The sequence below is a fragment of the Phyllobates terribilis genome, unplaced genomic scaffold (assembly GCF_046119375.1).
Source record: "Phyllobates terribilis strain yellow unplaced genomic scaffold, ASM4611937v1 Scaffold_14__1_contigs__length_39327217, whole genome shotgun sequence".
Classification (NCBI taxonomy): Eukaryota; Metazoa; Chordata; class Amphibia; order Anura; family Dendrobatidae; genus Phyllobates; species Phyllobates terribilis.
The window spans coordinates 31,668,698-31,688,620 of NW_027362774.1; the positions used below are offsets into that span (position 1 = coordinate 31,668,698).

General features: G+C 55.8%; 1 protein-coding gene across 1 annotated transcript in view; it reads right to left on the reverse strand.

The window, feature by feature from the left end:
* The window catches only part of CNGB1 (cyclic nucleotide gated channel subunit beta 1), a 226,273-nt gene that overhangs the window by 65,331 nt on the left and 141,019 nt on the right, over positions 1-19,923 (reverse strand). Inside the window, exons 20-24 of the mRNA XM_073659858.1 lie at positions 18,690-18,743; positions 15,378-15,465; positions 15,250-15,292; positions 13,292-13,448; positions 12,499-12,564 (exon numbers count right to left, since the gene is read on the reverse strand). Coding sequence (XP_073515959.1) covers positions 12,499-12,564; positions 13,292-13,448; positions 15,250-15,292; positions 15,378-15,465; positions 18,690-18,743 — 408 coding nt within the window. The remainder of the gene's footprint in view (positions 1-12,498; positions 12,565-13,291; positions 13,449-15,249; positions 15,293-15,377; positions 15,466-18,689; positions 18,744-19,923) is intronic.

A 19,923-nucleotide genomic window follows, 5' to 3' on the forward strand; every position in this document is an offset into this window, starting at 1 on the left:
ATTTGCCCCATCAGAGCCGTCTATTGACTTTCGTCTAGTTACTCCAAATCCCCCGTTTCCAATCTTCTACTGTCCATTTTTCGTACTTATCTGCAAACTCGAGCTGACACTTCTCATGACAATATTGAAGTTGAGGCTTCTTCGCCCTTTTTCGGGCCACCATTCCAGACTTGTGTAACGTGCGTCGCACGGCGCTTGCATGGACGTCTGTGAACTTGCTGTTACGAAGCATACGAGCGGCCTACACTGCCGTGCTTGTTGCTCCAGAACTGATAGACCTTGTGATGAGCCGACTTGTTGACTCCGGTATTTTGCCAGGACGTCCACCTCTTGGCTTGTGAATGGACGGACTTCATTCCATATTCTTCCAGCTGTCGTGGCGTTCACACGGTGCAGTTTGGCAATGTTCTTGGCTGAGAGACCACCATCGATGAGCTGGATGATGCTGCTTCTCTTTTCTTGGGAATCTTAATGGCGGCTCCTGGATAAGAACCAGTGAGCTTTCACTTGCAAATCAACCTAATAACACACTGAGCTGTTATGTGACAACAGGTTGTAGTTTGGAGTATACAGGAACCACCAAGAGCAAAACAGTAACAATGCAGTGACCTGACGAGAATCTGCAGAACTAATCATATGGGGAATAGTTTGTGATCACACAGCTTCTAATCTTAATCAGACAGACAATTAGATTTGTTAAGCCAAGAGAAATACACAATTGTGTTTCTGTTGACTTATGAATGTATGTGTATTTCTCTGGCTGGTCCAGAAGGAAAGACCAGTATTTGTATAAAACTGAATGTTGACTTCTCTTCGTTTGGAAACAATGATGTTTGTTAATATGCTAATGACATAATATACTAAGCTAGCTAGTTTATTTACAAGTGCCCCCTGCTATGCCAACTGTGTAGATTGATTAAATGCACAAACTAGGAGACCTGAGCCCTGTGGAATTTCATCCCTAACCTTTGACCTGTGGATGTGTATTTAAAAGGACATGTGACACTGTAGCAGGCAGACTTTTCAAGGAGAATCAAAGATCAGACTCTCTCTGTTACGCAAGGTGTGGGAAAGACTAAGTGCAACACAAAGGGATGAGGGGAAGCCCAGACACTAGGGAAAGGGGGAGTGGAGACCTCCTAGTCTGATCTGATATCACCCTGTCTCCCCTATCATCCCTATATTGGGTCCTCACCAATTGCCGCAGTGGATCCTAAAACCCTGTATTTCCCTGGAGCTTGGCCCTGGCTAGGGAAGGAGGGGATGAGCACTAGTCAGTCCCCACTAACAACTATAGACAACAAGGTAGACAGACATGGGGGAAAAATAACTTAGCTTGAGCTGACTTCAGAGAGATAACACACACATCCTTTTAGCAGCAGAGAGGAAGTAAACAGACTGCACTCGCTCCAAGCCTTCACAAGGAAACATGTGAATATCACCGGCACCGCCCTATTGCAGACTAAAAGTATTTAAACACCCCGGCCAGGGTGTTAATCAGCAAGAGGGAGGTAGCCGCTGGGTCCTAGAGTGAGACAGATCTAAGAAGGTGTCTGTAATGCCAAATGAAGAGATCTCCTGCAACCAACTGCAGGGCGACTGTCTGTCACATCTGACACAACCGTGATAGTACCCCTCCTCTACGAGTGGCCTCCGGACACTCAGGGCTGGGTTTCTCAGGATAAGAGGTGTGGAATGAATGAACCAACTTGGGAGCGTACACCTCTGATGCTAAAGCCCCCGTCCTCTCTTCTGGACCAAAGCCTTTCCAGTGCACCAAGTATTGTAGAGAACGACGTTGGAGACGAGAATCTACAATCCTCGAAATCTGAAACTCCGGATTACCATCAACCATTACTGGGGGCGGTGGTAGAGGTGAGGGCTCAAGAGGTTCCACATACTTCTTGAGTAAGGACCTGTGGAAAACATTGTGGACCTTAAGGGCCTGAGGAAGCTCAAGACGAAACGCTGCTGGGTTAATGACAGCGGTTATTTTATAGGGACCAATAAACCTAGGTCCCAGCTTCCAAGAAGGAACTTTCAATCTTATATTCCTGGTAGACAACCACAAAGTCATTCACATTCATGTCCGGACCTGGCAAGCGTTTTCTGTCAGCCATACGTTTATACCTGTCTCCCATGGTCTTTAAATTACACAGAACCCCCCCCCGCCACACCAAGGAGAGCGATGACGCAAAACGTTCCTCCTCAGGAACTCGTGAAGCTTCTCCTCCACTAAAGGAACCAAACTGTGGATGGTAACCGTATGCACCGAAGAACGGTGACCTGCCAGTGGATTCTTGACGATGAGTATTAATGGCAAATTCTGCCAGCGGTAAGTAGGATGCCCAATCCTCCTGATTTTCGGAGATGAAACGCCTGAGGTAGGGCTCCAAATTCTGATTGACACGCTCGGTCTGACCATCCATCTGAGGGTGGAAGGCAGAGGAAAAGGACAGCTGCACCCCCAGTCGAGAACAGAATGTCTTCCAGAACTTGGAAACAAACTGGGTCCCCCGATCTGACACCACATCGGAGGGACCCCCATGAAGCCTCACAATCTCATTTATGAACACCTGAGCAAGTGTCTTGGCATTTGGAAGTGCCGGTAATGCGACAAAGTGAACCATTTACTGAACCTATCTACAACCACCAAAACCACCGTTTTGCCTGCAGAAACCGGTAGGTCAGTAATAAAATCCATGGACAAGTGTGTCCATGGCCTACTAGGGATAGGCAGTGGAAGGAGAGCACCAGACGAACAGGTATGCGATACTTTAGAACGCGCGCAAATACTACAAGCAGATACGTGTTCAATCACATCCCGAAGCAACTCCGGCCACCAAAAACTACGAGAGAGGAGGTCTGCGGTTGCCTTACCACCTGGATGACCAGCAAGCACAGAGTTATGATGTTCCTTGATTACTTTGCGTCGCAGATTAGATGGTACAAATAACTTTCCTGAAGGGCAGGAGGCAGGGGCGTCCCCCTGAGCCTCCAACGCCTCATCTTCCAGTTCAGGATAAAGAGCCGAAATGACTATCCCTTTCTGTAATATCGGGGCAGGGTTCTCATGGTCACCACCACCAGGGAAGCTCCGGGACAAAGCATCAGCCTTGACATTTTTGAGCCCTGGATGAAAAATGACAACAAAATTCACCTCTGATGCTGAAACCCACATCCTCTCTTCTGGACCATAACCCTTCCAGTCCACCAAGTATTGTAGGGAACGACGTTGGAGACGAGAATCTACAATCCTCGAAATCTGAAACTCCAGATTACCATCAACCATTATTGGGGGCAGCGGTAGGGTTTGAGGGCTCAAGAGGTTCCACATACTTTTTGAGTAAGGACCTGTGGAACACGTTGTGGACCTTAAGGGCCTGAGGAAGCTCAAGACGAAACGCTGATGGGTTAATGACGGCGGTAATTTTATAAGGATCAATAAACCTATTAAAAAACAGGGACCATCTGGCTTGCCTAGGGTTGAGACGCTTAGCTGACTGGAGATATGACAGGTTCTTATGGTCAGTGATAACAGTAATAGGATGGACAGCCCCCTCCAACCAATGTCGCCATTCCTCGAACGCCAATTTGATCGCCAAAAGTTCCCTATTACCCACGTCATAATTTCTCTCAGCCGAAGACAGACAAGCAGGTAATATTTCCGTAGAGACAGTAGCAATGGAAATATCTAAACAGTACTCATGGCAGTAATCTCCCCATCCAATAATCTCCCCGTTTTGCCAATCCACCAACGGATTATGTTTAACAAGCCAAGGAATACCCAATACAATTGGGGTGGGAAGATTGTCCAGGACATAGCAAGGGATTATTTCACAATGAACCGACCCCACCCTCAGTTTTACATTATGTACAATCTGAGTAAATGCTTTCTGTTCAAGTGGCGCCGAGTCAATGGCAAAGATGGAAATAGGTTCAGCTAAAGTAGAAGAAGCGAGACCATGAGTTCTCACAAACTCAGCATCAACCATGGTCAACAAACACAGACATTTTTTCGCTTTTGCTCTCTAGCACCAACTCTGCTGTCAGGAAGAAACGGGAACTGCAGTTTGGCCACAAATGCACCCCTTGTTTATCCAACTCCAGACTACCGAGAGTTAATCGAGTCTCCTTTTGTTTATGAATTGAAGGACAGAACCCAATAAAATGTCCCTTTTTCCCGCAAAAAAAACATACGTCTTTTTTCTTGCGAATCTCCGTAGAAATGTATAATGCAGAGGTACCCCCCTAACTGCATGGGTTCTTCTGCCCCCCCGAGTACTGGTTCACCATCCATTGATAGACGGTGGAGCGTTGCCGCTTGGCCAGTGGTCACCTATAGCCTCTCCAGCAATGTTAAGACTATGCAGCGATTCTCCGCTTCTCCCCGGTGATACATACCCGGCTTCTTGTTCCCAGCACAGAGCCGCCATCTCGCACCCTATTCTCCAATGTTTTGCCTCTTTTTTTTAGAATGACCTTTTACTTCCTTTATTTGACTAATTAACCCTCCACCTCCAGAGGAGCAGAGTCTACATCCACATGAAAGAACTCCGCTTGTTTCCCCTTATTTCTTTATAATTGACAAGTTACAGTCATGGCCAAAAGTTTTGAGAATGACACCAAAATGATCTTTTCCCATGATCTGCTGGCCTCTGGTTTTTATTAGTGTTTGTCTGATGTTTATATCACATACAGAAATATAATTGCAATCATATTATGAGGACCAATAGGTTATATTGACAGTTAGAATGAGTCAATATTTGCAGTGTTGCCCCTTCTTCTTCAAGACCTCTGTAATTCTCCCTGGCATGCTCTCAATCAACTTTTGGACCAAATCCTGACTGATAGCAGTGCATTCTTGCATAATCAATGCCTGCATTTTGCCAGAATTTGTTGGTTTTTGTTTGTCCACCCGACTCTTGATGATTGACCACAAGTTCTCAATGGGATTAAGATCTGGGGAGTTTCCAGGCCATGGACCCAAAATCTCTATGTTTTGTTCCATGAGCCATTTAGTTATCACCTTTGCTTTATGGCAAGGTGCTCCATCATGCTGGAAAAGGCATTGTTGGGCGCCAAACTGCTCTTGGACGGTTGGGAGAAGTTGCTCTTGGAGGACATTCTGGTACCATTCTTTATTCATGGCTGTGTTTTTAGGCAAGACTGTGAGTGAGCCGATTCCCTTGGCTGAGAAGCAACCCCACACATTAATGGTTTCAGGATGCTTTACAGTTGGCATGAGACAAGACTGGTGGTAGCGCTCACCTCTTCTTCTCCGAATAAGCTGTTTTCCAGATGTCCCAAACAATCGAAAAGGGGATTCATCAGAGAAAATGACTTTGCCCCAGTCCTCAGCAGTCCACTCCCTGTACCTTTTGCAGAATATCAGTCGGTCCCTGATGTTTTTTCTGGAGAGAAGTGGCTTCTTTGCTGCCCTCCTTGAAACCAGCCCTTGCTCAAAGAGTCTCCGCCTCACAGTGCGTGCAGAAGCACTCACACCAGCCTGCTGCCATTCCTGAGCAAGCTCAGCACTGCTGCTAGTCCCATCCCGCAGCTGAAACAGTTTTAAGATACGGTCCTGGCGCTTGCTGCTCTTTCTTGGGCGCCCTGGAGCCTTTTTGACAACAATGGAAGCTCTCTCCTTGAAGTTCTTGATGATGCGATAGATTGTTGACTGAGGTGCAATCTTTGTAGCTGCGATACTCTTCCCTGTTAGGCCATTTTTGTGCAGTGTAATGATGGCTGCACGTGTTTCTTTAGAGATAACCATGGTTAACTGAAGAGAAACAATGATACCAAGAACCAGCCTCCTTTTAAAGTGTCCAGTGATGTCATTCTTACTTAATCATGACTGATTGATCGCCAGCCCTGTCCTCATCAACACCCACACCTGTGTTAATGTATCAATCACTAAGACGATGTTAGCTGCTCCTTTTAAGGCAGGACTGCAATGATGTTGAAATGTGTTTTGGGGGTTAAAGTTCATTTTCTGGGCAAATATTGAATTTGCAAGTACAGTAATTGCTGTTAAGCTGACCACTCTTTGACATTCAGAAGTATATTGTAACATACCTGGCGGCGTCCTTGCATGGTGGTCCATCTCCCACTGTGCAAGAGGGCGCACTTGATCTCCTGTCCAGAATGTCTCTCTGGCTTCCCTCCATGCTGTCTGTTTGTGTCTGTTTCTGCTGCTTAAGGGCGGCGCCCGATCACTTCCTGCCTTTTGTACCTGCTGTGGGTCACACCCCTTGTGCGTCCTCAGCCTATTGCTGTCTGTCACTTGGTATATAGCTCAGCAGCTCCCTTCTATCCCTGCCTGAGCATAGTGTTTCCTTCAGTGTGTGCTTGCACTCTGAAGGTGCCAGGTCCCGTCTCTTGTCTCCTGCTTTTTGTATCAGTTCCCGTGTCTGAACTGAGTCCTGTATTTCTCCTGCTTTGCGGTATCAGCTCCCGTGTCTGAACTGAGTCCTTTCTGTGTTCTCTTGTCTGTCCTGTCTGAACACGCTCCTAGCCTGTTCCTCCTGCCTTCTAGGGGCCGATTACCTAGACCCGTTCCTGTATCTTGTCTGACCTGTCTGAACTCGCTCCTAGCCTGTTCCTCTCGCCTTCTAGTGGCCGATTTCCTAGACCCGCTCCTGTGTCTGGTCTGTCCTGTCTGAACACGCTCCTTGCCTGTTCGTTCCGCCTCTCTGGGGGCCGTATTCCCAGACCCGCTCCTGTATCCCTCTGCAGTGTCGGTCTCCTCCGTACACTCAGTTCCAGTCTGAACTCTCTCCTGTCCTTTACCTGTTTTGCCTCTATGTCCGTTCCCTTCCTTTTTCTGCAGAGTCTGAACTCGTACCTAACTCCTGCTTGTTGTCTCTGCAAGTACTGTGTGAGTATCTGGCTCTGTCTTTCCCTTCCTGTCTGTTCCGTGTGAACAGAGCCCTGTCCTCCCTGCTCAGCCTTGTCGGCACTCTAGCTGTGCTTGCCTGTAACCCTCTGCCTGTATTGTTCCTGAGTCCCGGTGTGTACTGGGTCCTATCCCGCCTGTGTTCCTACCTGCGAGTGCCTCCCTGTCTGCACTCTAGCTGTGCTTGCCTTTACCCCCCTGCCTGCATACCCGCCTGCCTGCATACCAGTCGTGCCTGCCTATACCCACCAGTCTGTGTGCCAGCCTACCAGCCTGTTCCTGTATTCCCCTGTGTGGGTCAACAGCCGTGTCCGGGGTCTGTCCTGGAGTAGCACCTGGTCCCTCTGCTCGGTTCCTCCTTGGTGCACTGGCGTCGTATGCCGTCGTGCGACCCTGGTCGGATCGGGTGAATACTTAGTCACGCCCCTCCAGGCATTCACTCTCCGGCACGGTCCAGTGGAATCACTACCAATCAAACGCACACGCCGCTTAGCCCGGGCGTGTGCATAACAGCATGCTCAGGCCGTGGTTCCCGTTGAGCCCCACGGCCTTCGCTCTTTGAGAAGTTTTTCCAGCGAATACATGCATTAAAATAAATAAATAAATTTTTTCCCCCCTTTAGCTGAGTTCCAGGCGAATTACGCACCCGTCCAGATGGATCTATCAGCTCTCGTTCCTGCGGATCCGCCACGTTACTATGGGGATCCAAGACAGTGTCGTGCATTTGTGGAGCAATGCATGCTACACTTTAAGGCCTACCCTCTCTATTTTCCTTCCGATTGGGCTAAAGTGGCCTTTATGATTGACTACCTAGCGGGTGATGCCTTGAAATGGGTCACCCCCCTATGGGAAGCATGGGATCCTGTCATCCTTGACCTGCAGGCCTTCCTGGTGGCCTTTCGTATGGTCTTCGAGGACCCTAACTCTGAAGCCCCTGCTGAAGCTTCACTTCCCAATATCCCGGAGCAGCCCCGACGGGTAATGTGTGTGGGTAGCGCAATAGTCCTCCAGCCCAATGAGACTACTGCCCACCCGGAATCCTCACAGGGTGACTACGCTTTCCGGAATACTTCTCTCAACCTCAAGAGGCAGTCCAGACGTGCTAGACTTAGAGGCAAGCCGTCACGCCAGGGTCTGTCCTCCCTGAGACCTCCTGACCCCAACCTTGAAGTCCCTACTGAAGCTTCATCTCCCTGTATCCCGGAGAAACCCCAATGGGTAATGTGCGTGGGTAGTGCACCAGTTCTCCTGGCCGAAGAGACTTCTGCCCATCCAGACTCCACACAGGAGAACTTCCTGCACCCGGCATCAGATGCTTCTTTCTCTTTAACCGGTGTGCATGTCCAAGGATGCTCCAAAGCTGTGGTTACCTCAGAGTCTGTGCACCTCTACTACCTGGCGGAGGATCCCCTGTTGCCTCCTGAACCCTCCGGGATACCACTCGATGACAAATGGAGAGAGACTTCTCTACACCCGGTACTCAATACTTTGTCCGCTTCGTCCTGTGAGCCTGACAATGGGTACCCCAAAGTGGTAGTTACCTCCGAGTCTCTACACCCCTCCGACCAGGCGGAGGATCTCCAGTTGTCTCCTGAACCCTTCGGGGTGCTACCTGGTAGCGAAAGGACAGAGACTCTCCTATACTCTGTACCTGATACCTCGCTCGCTTCGTCCAGTGAGTCCAACCTAGTGTACTCCGAAGCAGAGGTTACTCCTGAGTCTCTACACCCCTCCGACCAGGCGGAGGACCTCCAGTTGTGTTCAGAATCCTTCGGGGTGCCACCTGGTGGTGAATGGACAGAGACTTTCCTATATCCTGGATCTGATACCTCGCTTGCTTCGTCCAGTGAGTCCGACCTAGTGTACTCTGAAGCAGAGGTTACCCGTGAGTCTCTACACCCCTCTGACCAGGCGGAGGACCGCCAGCTGTCTCCAGAACCCTTCGGGGTGCCACCTGGTGGTGAATGGACAGAGACTTTCCTATACTCGGTACCCGATACCTCGCCTGCTTCCTCCAGTGAGTCCGACCTAGTGTACTCTGAAGCAGTTGTTTTCTCTGAGCCTCTGCACTCTTCTGACCCGGCGGAGGACCTCCAGTTGTTTCCTGAATCCTCCGGGATACCACTAGATAACAAAGAGACAGTGACTTTTCCTCATTATGTACCTGATAACCCGTCTATTTCTTCCTGTGAGCTTGACAAGATGTACCTCGAAGCAGAGATTACCCTTAAGTCTCTGTCCCCCTCCAACCCAGTGAACGACTGGTCCTCGAATTCCCTGCGGAAGATTCTGGCAGGCCTGAAGAAGAGGGGGCGTAAGGGGGGAGGTACTGTAACATACCTGGCGGCGTCCTTGCATGGTGGTCCATCTCCCACTGTGCAAGAGGGCGCACTTGATCTCCTGTCCAGAATGTCTCTCTGGCTTCCCTCCATGCTGTCTGTTTGTGTCTGTTTCTGCTGCTTAAGGGCGGCGCCCGATCACTTCCTGCCTTTTGTACCTGCTGTGGGTCACACCCCTTGTGCGTCCTCAGCCTATTGCTGTCTGTCACTTGGTATATAGCTCAGCAGCTCCCTTCTATCCCTGCCTGAGCATAGTGTTTCCTTCAGTGTGTGCTTGCACTCTGAAGGTGCCAGGTCCCGTCTCTTGTCTCCTGCTTTTTGTATCAGTTCCCGTGTCTGAACTGAGTCCTGTATTTCTCCTGCTTTGCGGTATCAGCTCCCGTGTCTGAACTGAGTCCTTTCTGTGTTCTCTTGTCTGTCCTGTCTGAACACGCTCCTAGCCTGTTCCTCCTGCCTTCTAGGGGCCGATTACCTAGACCCGTTCCTGTATCTTGTCTGACCTGTCTGAACTCGCTCCTAGCCTGTTCCTCTCGCCTTCTAGTGGCCGATTTCCTAGACCCGCTCCTGTATCTTGTCTGTCCTGTCTGAACACGCTCCTTGCCTGTTCGTCCTGCCTCTCTGGGGGCCGTATTCCCAGACCCGCTCCTGTATCCCTCTGCAGTGTCGGTCTCCTCCGTACACTCAGTTCCAGTCTGAACTCTCTCCTGTCCTTTACCTGTTTTGCCTCTATGTCCGTTCCCTTCCTTTTTCTGCAGAGTCTGAACTCGTACCTAACTCCTGCTTGTTGTCTCTGCAAGTACTGTGTGAGTATCTGGCTCTGTCTTTCCCTTCCTGTCTGTTCCGTGTGAACAGAGCCCTGACCTCCCTGCTCAGCCTTGTCGGCACTCTAGCTGTGCTTGCCTGTAACCCTCTGCCTGTATTGTTCCTGAGTCCCGGTGTGTACTGGGTCCTATCCCGCCTGTGTTCCTACCTGCGAGTGCCTCCCTGTCTGCACTCTAGCTGTGCTTGCCTTTACCCCCCTGCCTGCATACCCGCCTGCCTGCATACCAGTCGTGCCTGCCTATACCCTCCAGTCTGTGTGCCAGCCTACCAGCCTGTTCCTGTATTCCCCTGTGTGGGTCAACAGCCGTGTCCGGGGTCTGTCCTGGAGTAGCACCTGGTCCCTCTGCTCGGTTCCTCCTTGGTGCACTGGCGTCGTATGCCGTCGTGCGACCCTGGTCGGATCGGGTGAATACTTAGTCACGCCCCTCCAGGCATTCACTCTCCGGCACGGTCCAGTGGAATCACTACAATCACACGCACACGCCGCTTAGCCCGGGCGTGTGCATAACATATATGCAAATTGCCATTACAAAAAATGAAGCAGTAAACTTTGGAAAAATTACTATTTGTCTCATTCTCAATACTTTTGGCCATGACTGTACAGCCTGAAAGGCTAGGCTTCCATCCCAGAAGAGTCTGACTGCGGCCTGGGAGATATCCCACCCTGGATTAGTGGTACCATAGAGCGGCCATGGAGCCTAGATCAATGCTAGAGGAAGATTGACTCGCTGAGGAGGCACGATAGTGAACCTCAGTATAGGGAAACCTTTCCCCTCAAATACCTAGACGAGACCCTCCCGAATAAGGCGGCCAAAAGGTGTCAGATAGGAATCCCCTGGGGTGTAAACTGCCTCCTCCCATAATGACCACATGACCATCAGGTCACGCCGCTCCTTCTCCCACAACCTTCCTGGTTGGATACTTGAATCTGGGGAAGGCATATATACCACCACAAGCATACATTCCGAGTGCCCCCAATATAGCCGCCCCCAGCATCTATAATGGAGTCTACGCAGCCAAAAGGAATATTTTCCCTCCTTGTCCCTCACTCTCCTCATCCCCACACTTCCCCTTCTCGTCCCTCACACTGCTTCTTCTCATCCTCATCCCTCACTCTCCTCCTTCTTGTCCCTCAATCTCGTCCCTCCCTCGCTCTCCTCAGCCTCGTCCCTCGCGCTCCTCTGCCTCGTCCCTTGCTCTCGTCTGCCTCGTCCCTCGCGCTCCTCAGCCTCGCCTCTCGCGCTCCTACTCGACCTCCATCACTCTCCTTCTTGTCCCTCAATCTCGTCCCTCCCTCGCTCTCCTCAGCCTCGTCCCTCACTTTCCTCAGCCTCGTCCCTCGCGCTCCTCTGCCTCGTCCCTCGCTCTCCTCAGCCTCGTCCATCGCTCTCCTCTGCTTCGTCCCTCGCTCTCCTCAGCCTCGTCCCTCGCTCTCCTCTGCCTCGTCCCTCGCTCTCCTCTGCCTCGTCCCTCGCTCTCCTCTGCCTCGTCCCTCGCTCTCCTCAGCCTCGTCCCTAGCTCTCCTCAGCCTCGTCCCTCGCTCTCCTCAGCCTCGTCCCTCGCTCTCCTCTGCCTCGTCCCTCGCTCTCCTCTGCCTCGTCCCTCGCTCTCCTCAGCCTCGTCCCTCGCTCTCCTCTGCCTCGTCCCTCGCTCTCCTCAGCCTCGTCCCTCGCTCTCCTCAGCCTCGTCCCTCGCTCTCCTCAGCCTCGTCCCTCGCTCTCCACAGCCTCGTCCCTCGCTCTCCTCTGCCTCGTCCCTCGCTCTCCTCAGCCTCGTCCCTCGCTCTCCTCAGCCTCGTCCCTCGCTCTCCTCAGCCTCGTCCCTCGCTCTCTTCTGCCTCGTTCCTCGCTCTCCTCTGCCTCACCCCCTCAGCCTCGCCCCTCGTGCTCCTACTCCACATTCCTCGCTCTCCTCTTTCTCCTTGCTTTCCTCCAAAATTTTGCTCCTCTTTATCCATCACTCCTCCTCCTCACTCTCCTCCTCATCCGTCGCTCTCCTCCTACTCTTCCCCCAGCTCGCTTTCCTCCTTGTCCGTCATTCTCCTCCTCTCTCACTATCCTCTTCCCCTTCACTCTTCTCCTCCTTAGAGTGAGTAGTTTCTCCATTAGTGTCAATGTGAATTAGGTTGACCCCCTATTGTCCGGCCCTGCGTGCAGTGTCTCTTCTTTTGTCATGGGGCTTTACTTGCTGAGAAAAACATATAGTTGTCAGGAGGCTAGACCAAAAGGTGTAAGCCCACCAGCTCCTGGTGGCCCGCTCGCTCAGCAAGATTAACCCTAGGATCATCACTGTCTAGCTGAGAACCACAGGAAGCCAATATGCAGCAAGAGGTGGGAAGACGACACTGAGGGGCGCAAAGACCCCAAACATTTCTGGAAGACGCCACAGGGGGTGAGCGGCATGACGAAGATGAGGGCGCACAGGTTACAGAAGACTTACTCTTCCTCCTCCAGAGCTTCTGATGTTTCATCCATGTTTTCCGCCTCAGACTGCGTCCTCTTCCGGCTGTAAAATATAAATTAGGCAAAATGAGGGACTTGCGCTGCTCAAGAGCTGTGGAAGAGCCATTCACGGGCCAGTGGGAACGGCGCCAAGACTAGAAAGTCAGAGGTGAAGGTGACCAGAAGTCCTGATCAGATAAGATGTGGGGGCGGCAGTCGTGCGGGCGGCTGTAATGGGGGCGGCAGACGTGGTAGCAGCAGTCATGGTGGCCGCAGTGGTGCGGCGGAAGTCGTGGGGGCGGCAGACACAGTGGCAACAGTGGTGCGGGCGGCAGTCGTGGGGGAGGCAGTCGTGGGGGCGGCAGTCATGGTGGCCACAGTGGTGCGGGTGGCAGTCATAGGGGCAGCAGTTTTGGGGATGGCAGTCATGGTGGTCACAGTGGTGCGGGCGGCAGTCATGGTGGCCACAGTGGTGCGGGTGGCAGTCATAGGGGCGGCAGTTGTGGGGATGGCAGTCATGGTGGTCACAGTGGCGCGGGCGGCAGTTGTGGGGGCGGCAGTCGTGGTGGGGGCGGCAGACGTGGGGATGGCAGTCGTGGTGGCCGCAGTCGTGGGGGCGGCAGACGTGGGGATGGCAGTCGTGGTGGCCGCAGTCGTTGGGGCGGCAGACGTGGGGATGGCAGTCGTGGTGGCTGCAGTGGTGCGGGCGGCAGTGGTGGGGGCGACAGACATGGTGGCCGCAGTGGTGAGGGCGGAAGTGGTGGGGGTGGCAGCCATGCAGGAGTCATTACCTCTTTGAAGCCAGTGAAGCCCCCGGCACAGTCAGGGTCCTGTGCTTGTAGGGGGAGCCTGGTGGCTTCTCCGGCGCCTCTGGTCCCAGAGCGTCTGTGATGCAGCCGGAGTCCACGTCCTTGATGCTGACCACGGGGTGACTGGAGGACATGGCATCTGGGGGGCAGACACATGGGCCCATTACGCCCTACACATGAGATGGTCACCGCAGACATCAATGGATCCAGAGGTGAAGAGATGCCCCGAACATGTGACTGACCAGAGGGAAACCATCAGCAGGGCCTCCTCACTGATGGCTGCAGCCAAATGACCAGAGAATCTCACTGAGCACATCATAATGAAGCTGGAGGAACGGGGAGGTGTGGGGGAGGTGTGGATGATGGGGGTGATCCTCCTGCCCGAGAGCGAGGATAATGTGGGAAGTGATAATGGGGGAGGATGAGGGTGATACACACAGTAACACGTCTCCTCACATGTGACCACAGCGTCAGATATTCACACACAAGTAGAGAGACTACAACTCCCAGCAGAACAGTTTTCTTTTCAGGATACGCTGGGAGTTATTGTTCCACAAGACCTTGGGAACGTTACATACGTGACAGCACTACAACTCCTATTATCTGCTGCTGCAGTCACATGTGACGGACGCCCTGGGCCGCACATACAGCACTGGGGGGTCTACCTACGGCATGGCGGGGGGAGCCGCTGTCCCCCTGGAAGCTGGGATTCAGCACCCCATCCCTGAGGCTGAGCGGGAGGGAGGGGGCTCGGTAGTGCGGGACATTCGGCAGCTCCTCTACAGCGTCTGACAAAGCGGATTGTGAGCGTCGCCCACCAGCGCCACCACGGCCGGGCACCAGCCGGGACAGCTCTACGTCAGCGCTGCGGTGGGACATGATGGCGGCAGCTACAGGCAAAGCGCTGGACCTGGAACAAGGAGGATAGAGAGTGAGAGGAGCCGAGCGCATGACGCAACAGAGGGGACGCCACGCCCCGTGCCAAAGGGGACGCCGCACCCCTGCGCCAAAAGTGACGCCGCAGCCCCCGCGCCAAAGGGGACGCCGCAACCCGCGCCAAAGGGGACGCTGCGCCCCGCGTCAAAGGGGATGCCACAGCCCCCGCGCCAAAGGGGACGCCGCGCCCCTGCGCCAAAGGGAATGCCACAGCCCCCGCGCCAAAGGGAATGCCACAGCCCCCGTGCCAAAGGGGACACCGCACCCCGCGCCAAAGGGGACGCCGCACCCCGCGCCAAAGGGGACGCCGCGCCCCGCGCCAAAGGGGATGCCACAGCCCCTGCACCAAAGGGGACGCCACGCCCTGGGGCAAAGGGGACGCCACGCGCCAAAGGGGACGCCACGCCCCGCGCCAAAGGGGACGCCGCGCCCCGAGCCAAAGGGGACGCCGCGCCAAAGGGGATGCCACAGCCCCCGCGCCAAAGGGGACGCCGCACCCCACGCCAAAGGGGATGCCACAGCCCCCGCGCCAAAGGGGACACCACGCTCCACGCCAAAGGGGGCGCCGTGCCCCCGCATCAAAGGGAACGCCACACCACGCGCCAAAGGGGACGCCGCGCCCCGCACCAAAGGGGACACCGCACCACGCGCCAAAGGGGGCACCACGCCCCCGCACCAAAGGGGACGCCGCACCACACGCCAAAGGGGACGCCGTGCCCCCGCACCAAAGGGGACGCCGCACCCCCGCGCCAAAGGGTACGCCGCGCCCTGCGCCAAAGGGGATGCTGCACCCCGCGCCAAAGGGGATGCCGCGCCCCAGCGCCAAATGAGATACCGCGACACCCGCGCCAAAGGGGACGCCAAAGCCCCCGCGCCAAAGGGGACGCCACAGCCCCCTCGCCAAAGAGGACGCCACAGCCCCCGCGTCAAAGGGGACGCCACAGCCCCCGCGTCAAAGGGGACGCCACGCCCCGCGCCAAAGGTCAGCTGCTCCTGAGACTCACCAGGATCTCTGGCCACCAAAGCGTCCAAAGCTGGTCCCAGAACCTGAAACAGACAGACAGCTGAGGTCACCGGCGCCTCCATGACAAGGGGACGTCACCGACACTGCTGACACAATACACGGCATTACCTGCATGTACTGGATGCTCAACACATCTTCAACCAGTGAGGGGCAAAGAGCCGACGACTGCAGACGTCCGGGGGCTCCGGTCACCTGACTGACGAAACAATACAGAAAGCAAAGACCCCGACATCAGCTCCCTGCACATCCCAGAGGGAACCCTTCTCTCCTCACCCCCTGTACCTCCTCCTCCTGTCCTCACCCCCTGTACCTCCTCCTCCTCCTGTCCTCACCCCCTGTACCACCTCCTCCTGTCCTCACCCCCTGTACCTCCTACTCCTCCTGTGCTCACCCCCTGTACCTCCTCCTCCTCCTGTCCTCCTCCTTCTGTACCTCTTCCTCCTGTCCTCACCCCCTATACCTCCTCCTCCTCCTGTCCTCACCCCCTGTACCTCCTCCTCCTCATGTCCTCTTCCCCTGTACCTCCTGCTCTCCTCACCCCCTGTACCTCCTCCTCCTCCTGTCCTCACTCCCTGTACCTCCTCCACCTCCTGTCCTCACCCCCTGTACCTACTCCTCCTCCTGTCCTCACCCCCTGTGCCTCCTCCTCCTGTCCTTACCCCCTGTACCTCCTCCACCTGTCCTCATCCCCTGTGCCTCCTCCTCCTGTCCTCACCCCCTGTACCTCCTCCTCCTCCTGTCTTCACCCCCTGTACCTCCTCCTCCTCATGTCCTCTTCCCCTGTACCTCCTGCTCTCCTCACCCACTGTACCTCCTCCTCTCCTCACCCCCTGTGCCTCCTCCTCCTCCTGTCCTCACCCCCTGTGCCTACTCCTCCTCCTGTCCTCACCCCCTGTGCCTCCTCCTCCTCCTGTCCTCACCCCCTGTACCTCCTCCTTCTGTCCTCATCCCCTGTACCTCCTCCTCCTCCTCCTGTCCTCACCCCCTGTACCTCCTCCTCGTCCTGTCCTCACCCCCTGCACCTCTTCCTCCTGTCCTCCCCCTGTACCTCCTCCTCCTGTCCTCACCCCCTGCACCTCCTCCTCCTCCTGTCCTCAGCCCCTATACCTCCTCCTCTCCTCACCCCCTGTACTTCCTCCTCCTCCTCTCCTCACCCCCCTGTACCTCCTCCTCTTGTCCTCACCCCTGTGCCTCCTCCTCCTCCTCTCCTCACCCCCTGTACCTCCTCCTCCTGTCCTCACCCCTGTTCCTCCTCCTTCTCCTGTCCTCACCCCCTGTGCCTCCTCCTCCTGTCCTCACCCACTATACCTACTCCTCCTCCTGTCCTCACCCCCTGTACCTCCTCCTCCTCATGTCCTCTTCGCCTGTACCTCCTCCTCGCCTCACCCCCTATACCTCCTCCTCCTGTCCTCACCCCCTGTACCTCCTCCACCTCCTCTCCTCCCCCCCTGTACCTCCTCCTCCTCTCCTCACCCCCTGTACCTCCTCCTCCTCCTCTCCTCACCCCCTGTACCTCCTCCTCCTGTCCTCACCCCTGTGCCTCCTCTCCTCACCCCCTGTACCTCCTCCTCCTGTCCTCACCCCTGTTCCTCCTCCTTCTCCTGTCCTCACTCCCTGTACCTCCTCCTCCTCACCCCTGTTCCTCCTCCTCTCCTCACCCCTGTGCCTCCTCCTCCTCCTGTCCTCACCCCTGTGCCTCCTCCTCCTCCTGTCCTCACCCCCTGTACCTCCTCCTCTCCTCACCCTCTGTACCTCTGCCTCCTCCTCTCCTCACCCCCTGTACCTCCTCCTCCTGTCCTCATCCCCTGTACCTCCTCCACCTCCTGTCCTCACCCCCTGTACCTCCTCCTCCTGTCCTCACCCCCTGTACCTCTTCCTCCTCATGTCCTCTTCCCCTGTACCTCCTCCTCTCCTCAAACCCTGTACCTCCTCCTCCTGTCTTCACCCCCTGTACCTCCTCCACCTCCTCTCCTCCCCCCTGTATCTCCCCCTCCTCTCCTCACCCCCTGTACCTCCTCCTCTCCTCACCCCCTGTGCCTCCTCCTCCTCCTGTCCTCACCCCCTGTACCTACTCCTCCTCCTCTCCTCACCCCCTGTGCCTCCTCCTCTCCTCACCCCCTGTGCCTCCTCCTCCTGTCCTCGCCCCCTGTGCCTCCTCCTCCTGCCCTTACCCCTGTACCTCCTCCTGTCCTCACCCCCTGTACCTCCTCCTCTCCTCACCCCCTGTACCTCCTCCTCCTCCTGTCCTCACCCCCTGTACCTCCTCCTCCTCCTGTTCTCACCCCCTGTGCCTCCTCCTCCTCCTCACCCCTGTGCCTCCTCCTCCTCCTCACCCCCTGTACCTCCTCCTCGTCCTCACCCCTGTTCCTCCTCCTTCTCCTGTCCTCACCCCTGTGCCTCCTCCTCCTCCTGTCCTCACCCCCTGTACCTCCTCCTCTCCTCACCCCCTGTACTTCTGCCTCCTCCTCTCCTCACCCCCTGTACCTCCTCCTCCTGTCCTCATCCCCTGTACCTCCTCCACCTCCTGTCCTCACCCCCTGTACCTCCTCCTCCTGTCCTCACCCCCTGTACCTCCTCCTCCTCATGTCCTCTTCCCCTGTACCTCCTCCTCTCCTCAAACCCTGTACCTCCTCCTCCTCCTGTCTTCACCCCCTGTACCTCCTCCTCCTCTCCTCACCCCCTGTACCTCATCCTCTCCTCACCCCCTGTGCCTCCTCCTCCTCCTGTCCTCACCCCCTGTACCTACTCCTCCTCCTCTCCTCACCCCCTGTGCCTCCTCCTCTCCTCACCCCCTGTGCCTCCTCCTCCTGTCCTTACCCCTGTACCTCCTCCTGTCCTCACCCCCTATACCTACCTCCTCCTCCTCCTGTCCTCACCCCCTGTACCTCCTCCTCCTCCTGTTCTCACCCCCTGTGCCTCCTCTTCTTCCTCACCCCCTGTGCCTCCTCCTCCTCCTGTCCTCACCCTTGTGCCTCCTCCTCCTCCTGTCCTCACCCCCTGTACCTCCTCCTGTCTTCAACCCCTGTATCTCCTCCTCCTCTCCTCACCCCCTGTACCTCCTCCTCCTCCTGTCCTCACCCCCTGTGCCTCCTCCTCCTCCTGTCCTCACCCTTGTGCCTCCTCCTGTCCTCACCCCCTGTACCTCCTCCTGTCCTCACCCCCTGTACCTCCTCCTCCTCCTGTCCTCACCCCCTGTACCTCCTCCTCCTCTCCTCACCCCCTGTACCTCTTCCTCCTCCTCTCCTCACCCCCTGTGCCTCCTCCCGGTGTCGCCGCTCTCCGGTTCCCGGTGTTGCGGTCGGTACGTCCCTTGTATTCTGCTCCCGCTAAGGACTGTAACTAAGGGAAGCGCATCCGTAACTAGGGGAGGAGCCGGGTTGCTAGGAGACAGGTGGTGACGTCCCGGCGGCCGCTACTCACCGCGTCTCCCGGAGCAAATCATCCGAATCATCACTGTCACCCGAGACGTGCAGCCTGCGAGACACGGGGGGAAGAGACACGGGGAAGAGACACGGGGGAGAGACACGGGGGAGGAGACAGGGAGGGAAGAGACACGGGGGGAGAGACACGGGGGAAGAGACACGGGGAAAGGGACACGGTGGGAAGAGACACGGGGGAGGAGACACGGGGGAAAGGGACACGGTGGGAAGAGACACGGGGGAGGAGACACGGGGAAAGGGACACGGTGGGAAGAGACACGGGGGAGGAGACACGGGGGAAAGGGACACGGTGGGAAGAGACATGGGGGGAAAGGGACACGGTGGGAAGAGACACGGGGAAGAGAGACACGGGGGGAAGAGACACGGGGGAAAGGGACACGGTGGGAAGAGACACGGGGAAAGGGACACGGTGGGAAGAGACACGGGGGAGGAGACACGGGGAGAAGAGACACGGGGAAAGGGACACGGTGGGAAGAGACACGGTGGGAAGAGACATGGGGGAAAGGGACACGGTGGGAAGAGACATGGGGGGAAAGGGACACGGTGGGAAGAGACACGGGGGAGGAGACACGGGGAGAAGAGACACGGGGGAAAGGGACACAGTGGGAAGAGACACGGGGAAGAGAGACACGGGGGGAAGAGACACGGGTGAAAGGGACACGGTGGGAAGAGACACGGGAGGAAGAGACACGGGGGGAAGAGACACAGGGGGAAGAGACACGGGGGAAGGGACACGGGGGAGGAGACACGGGGGAAGAGACACGGGGGGAAGAGACATGGGGGGAGAGACACGGGGAGGAGGAGACACGGGGGGAGAGACACGGGAGGAAGAGACACGGGGGAGGAGACACAGGGGAGAGACAAGGGGCAGGAAGAGACATGGGGGAAGAGACACGGGGGAGGAAGAGACATGGGGGGAGAGACACGGGGGGAAGAGACACGGGGAAGGAAGAGACACGGGGAGGAGACACGGGGAAGAGACACGGGGGAGGAAGAGACACGGGGGAGAGAGACACGGGGGAAAGAGACACGGGGGGAGGAAACACGGGGGAAAGAGACACGGGGGAAAGTCATGAGGGAAGAGACACGGGGGAAAGAGACAGGGGGGAAAGAGACAAGGGGGGAAAGAGACATGGGGGAAAGAGACACGGGGGAAGACACAAGGAAGGGAAGAGACACGGGGAAGGAGACACGGGGGAAAGAGACACAGGGGA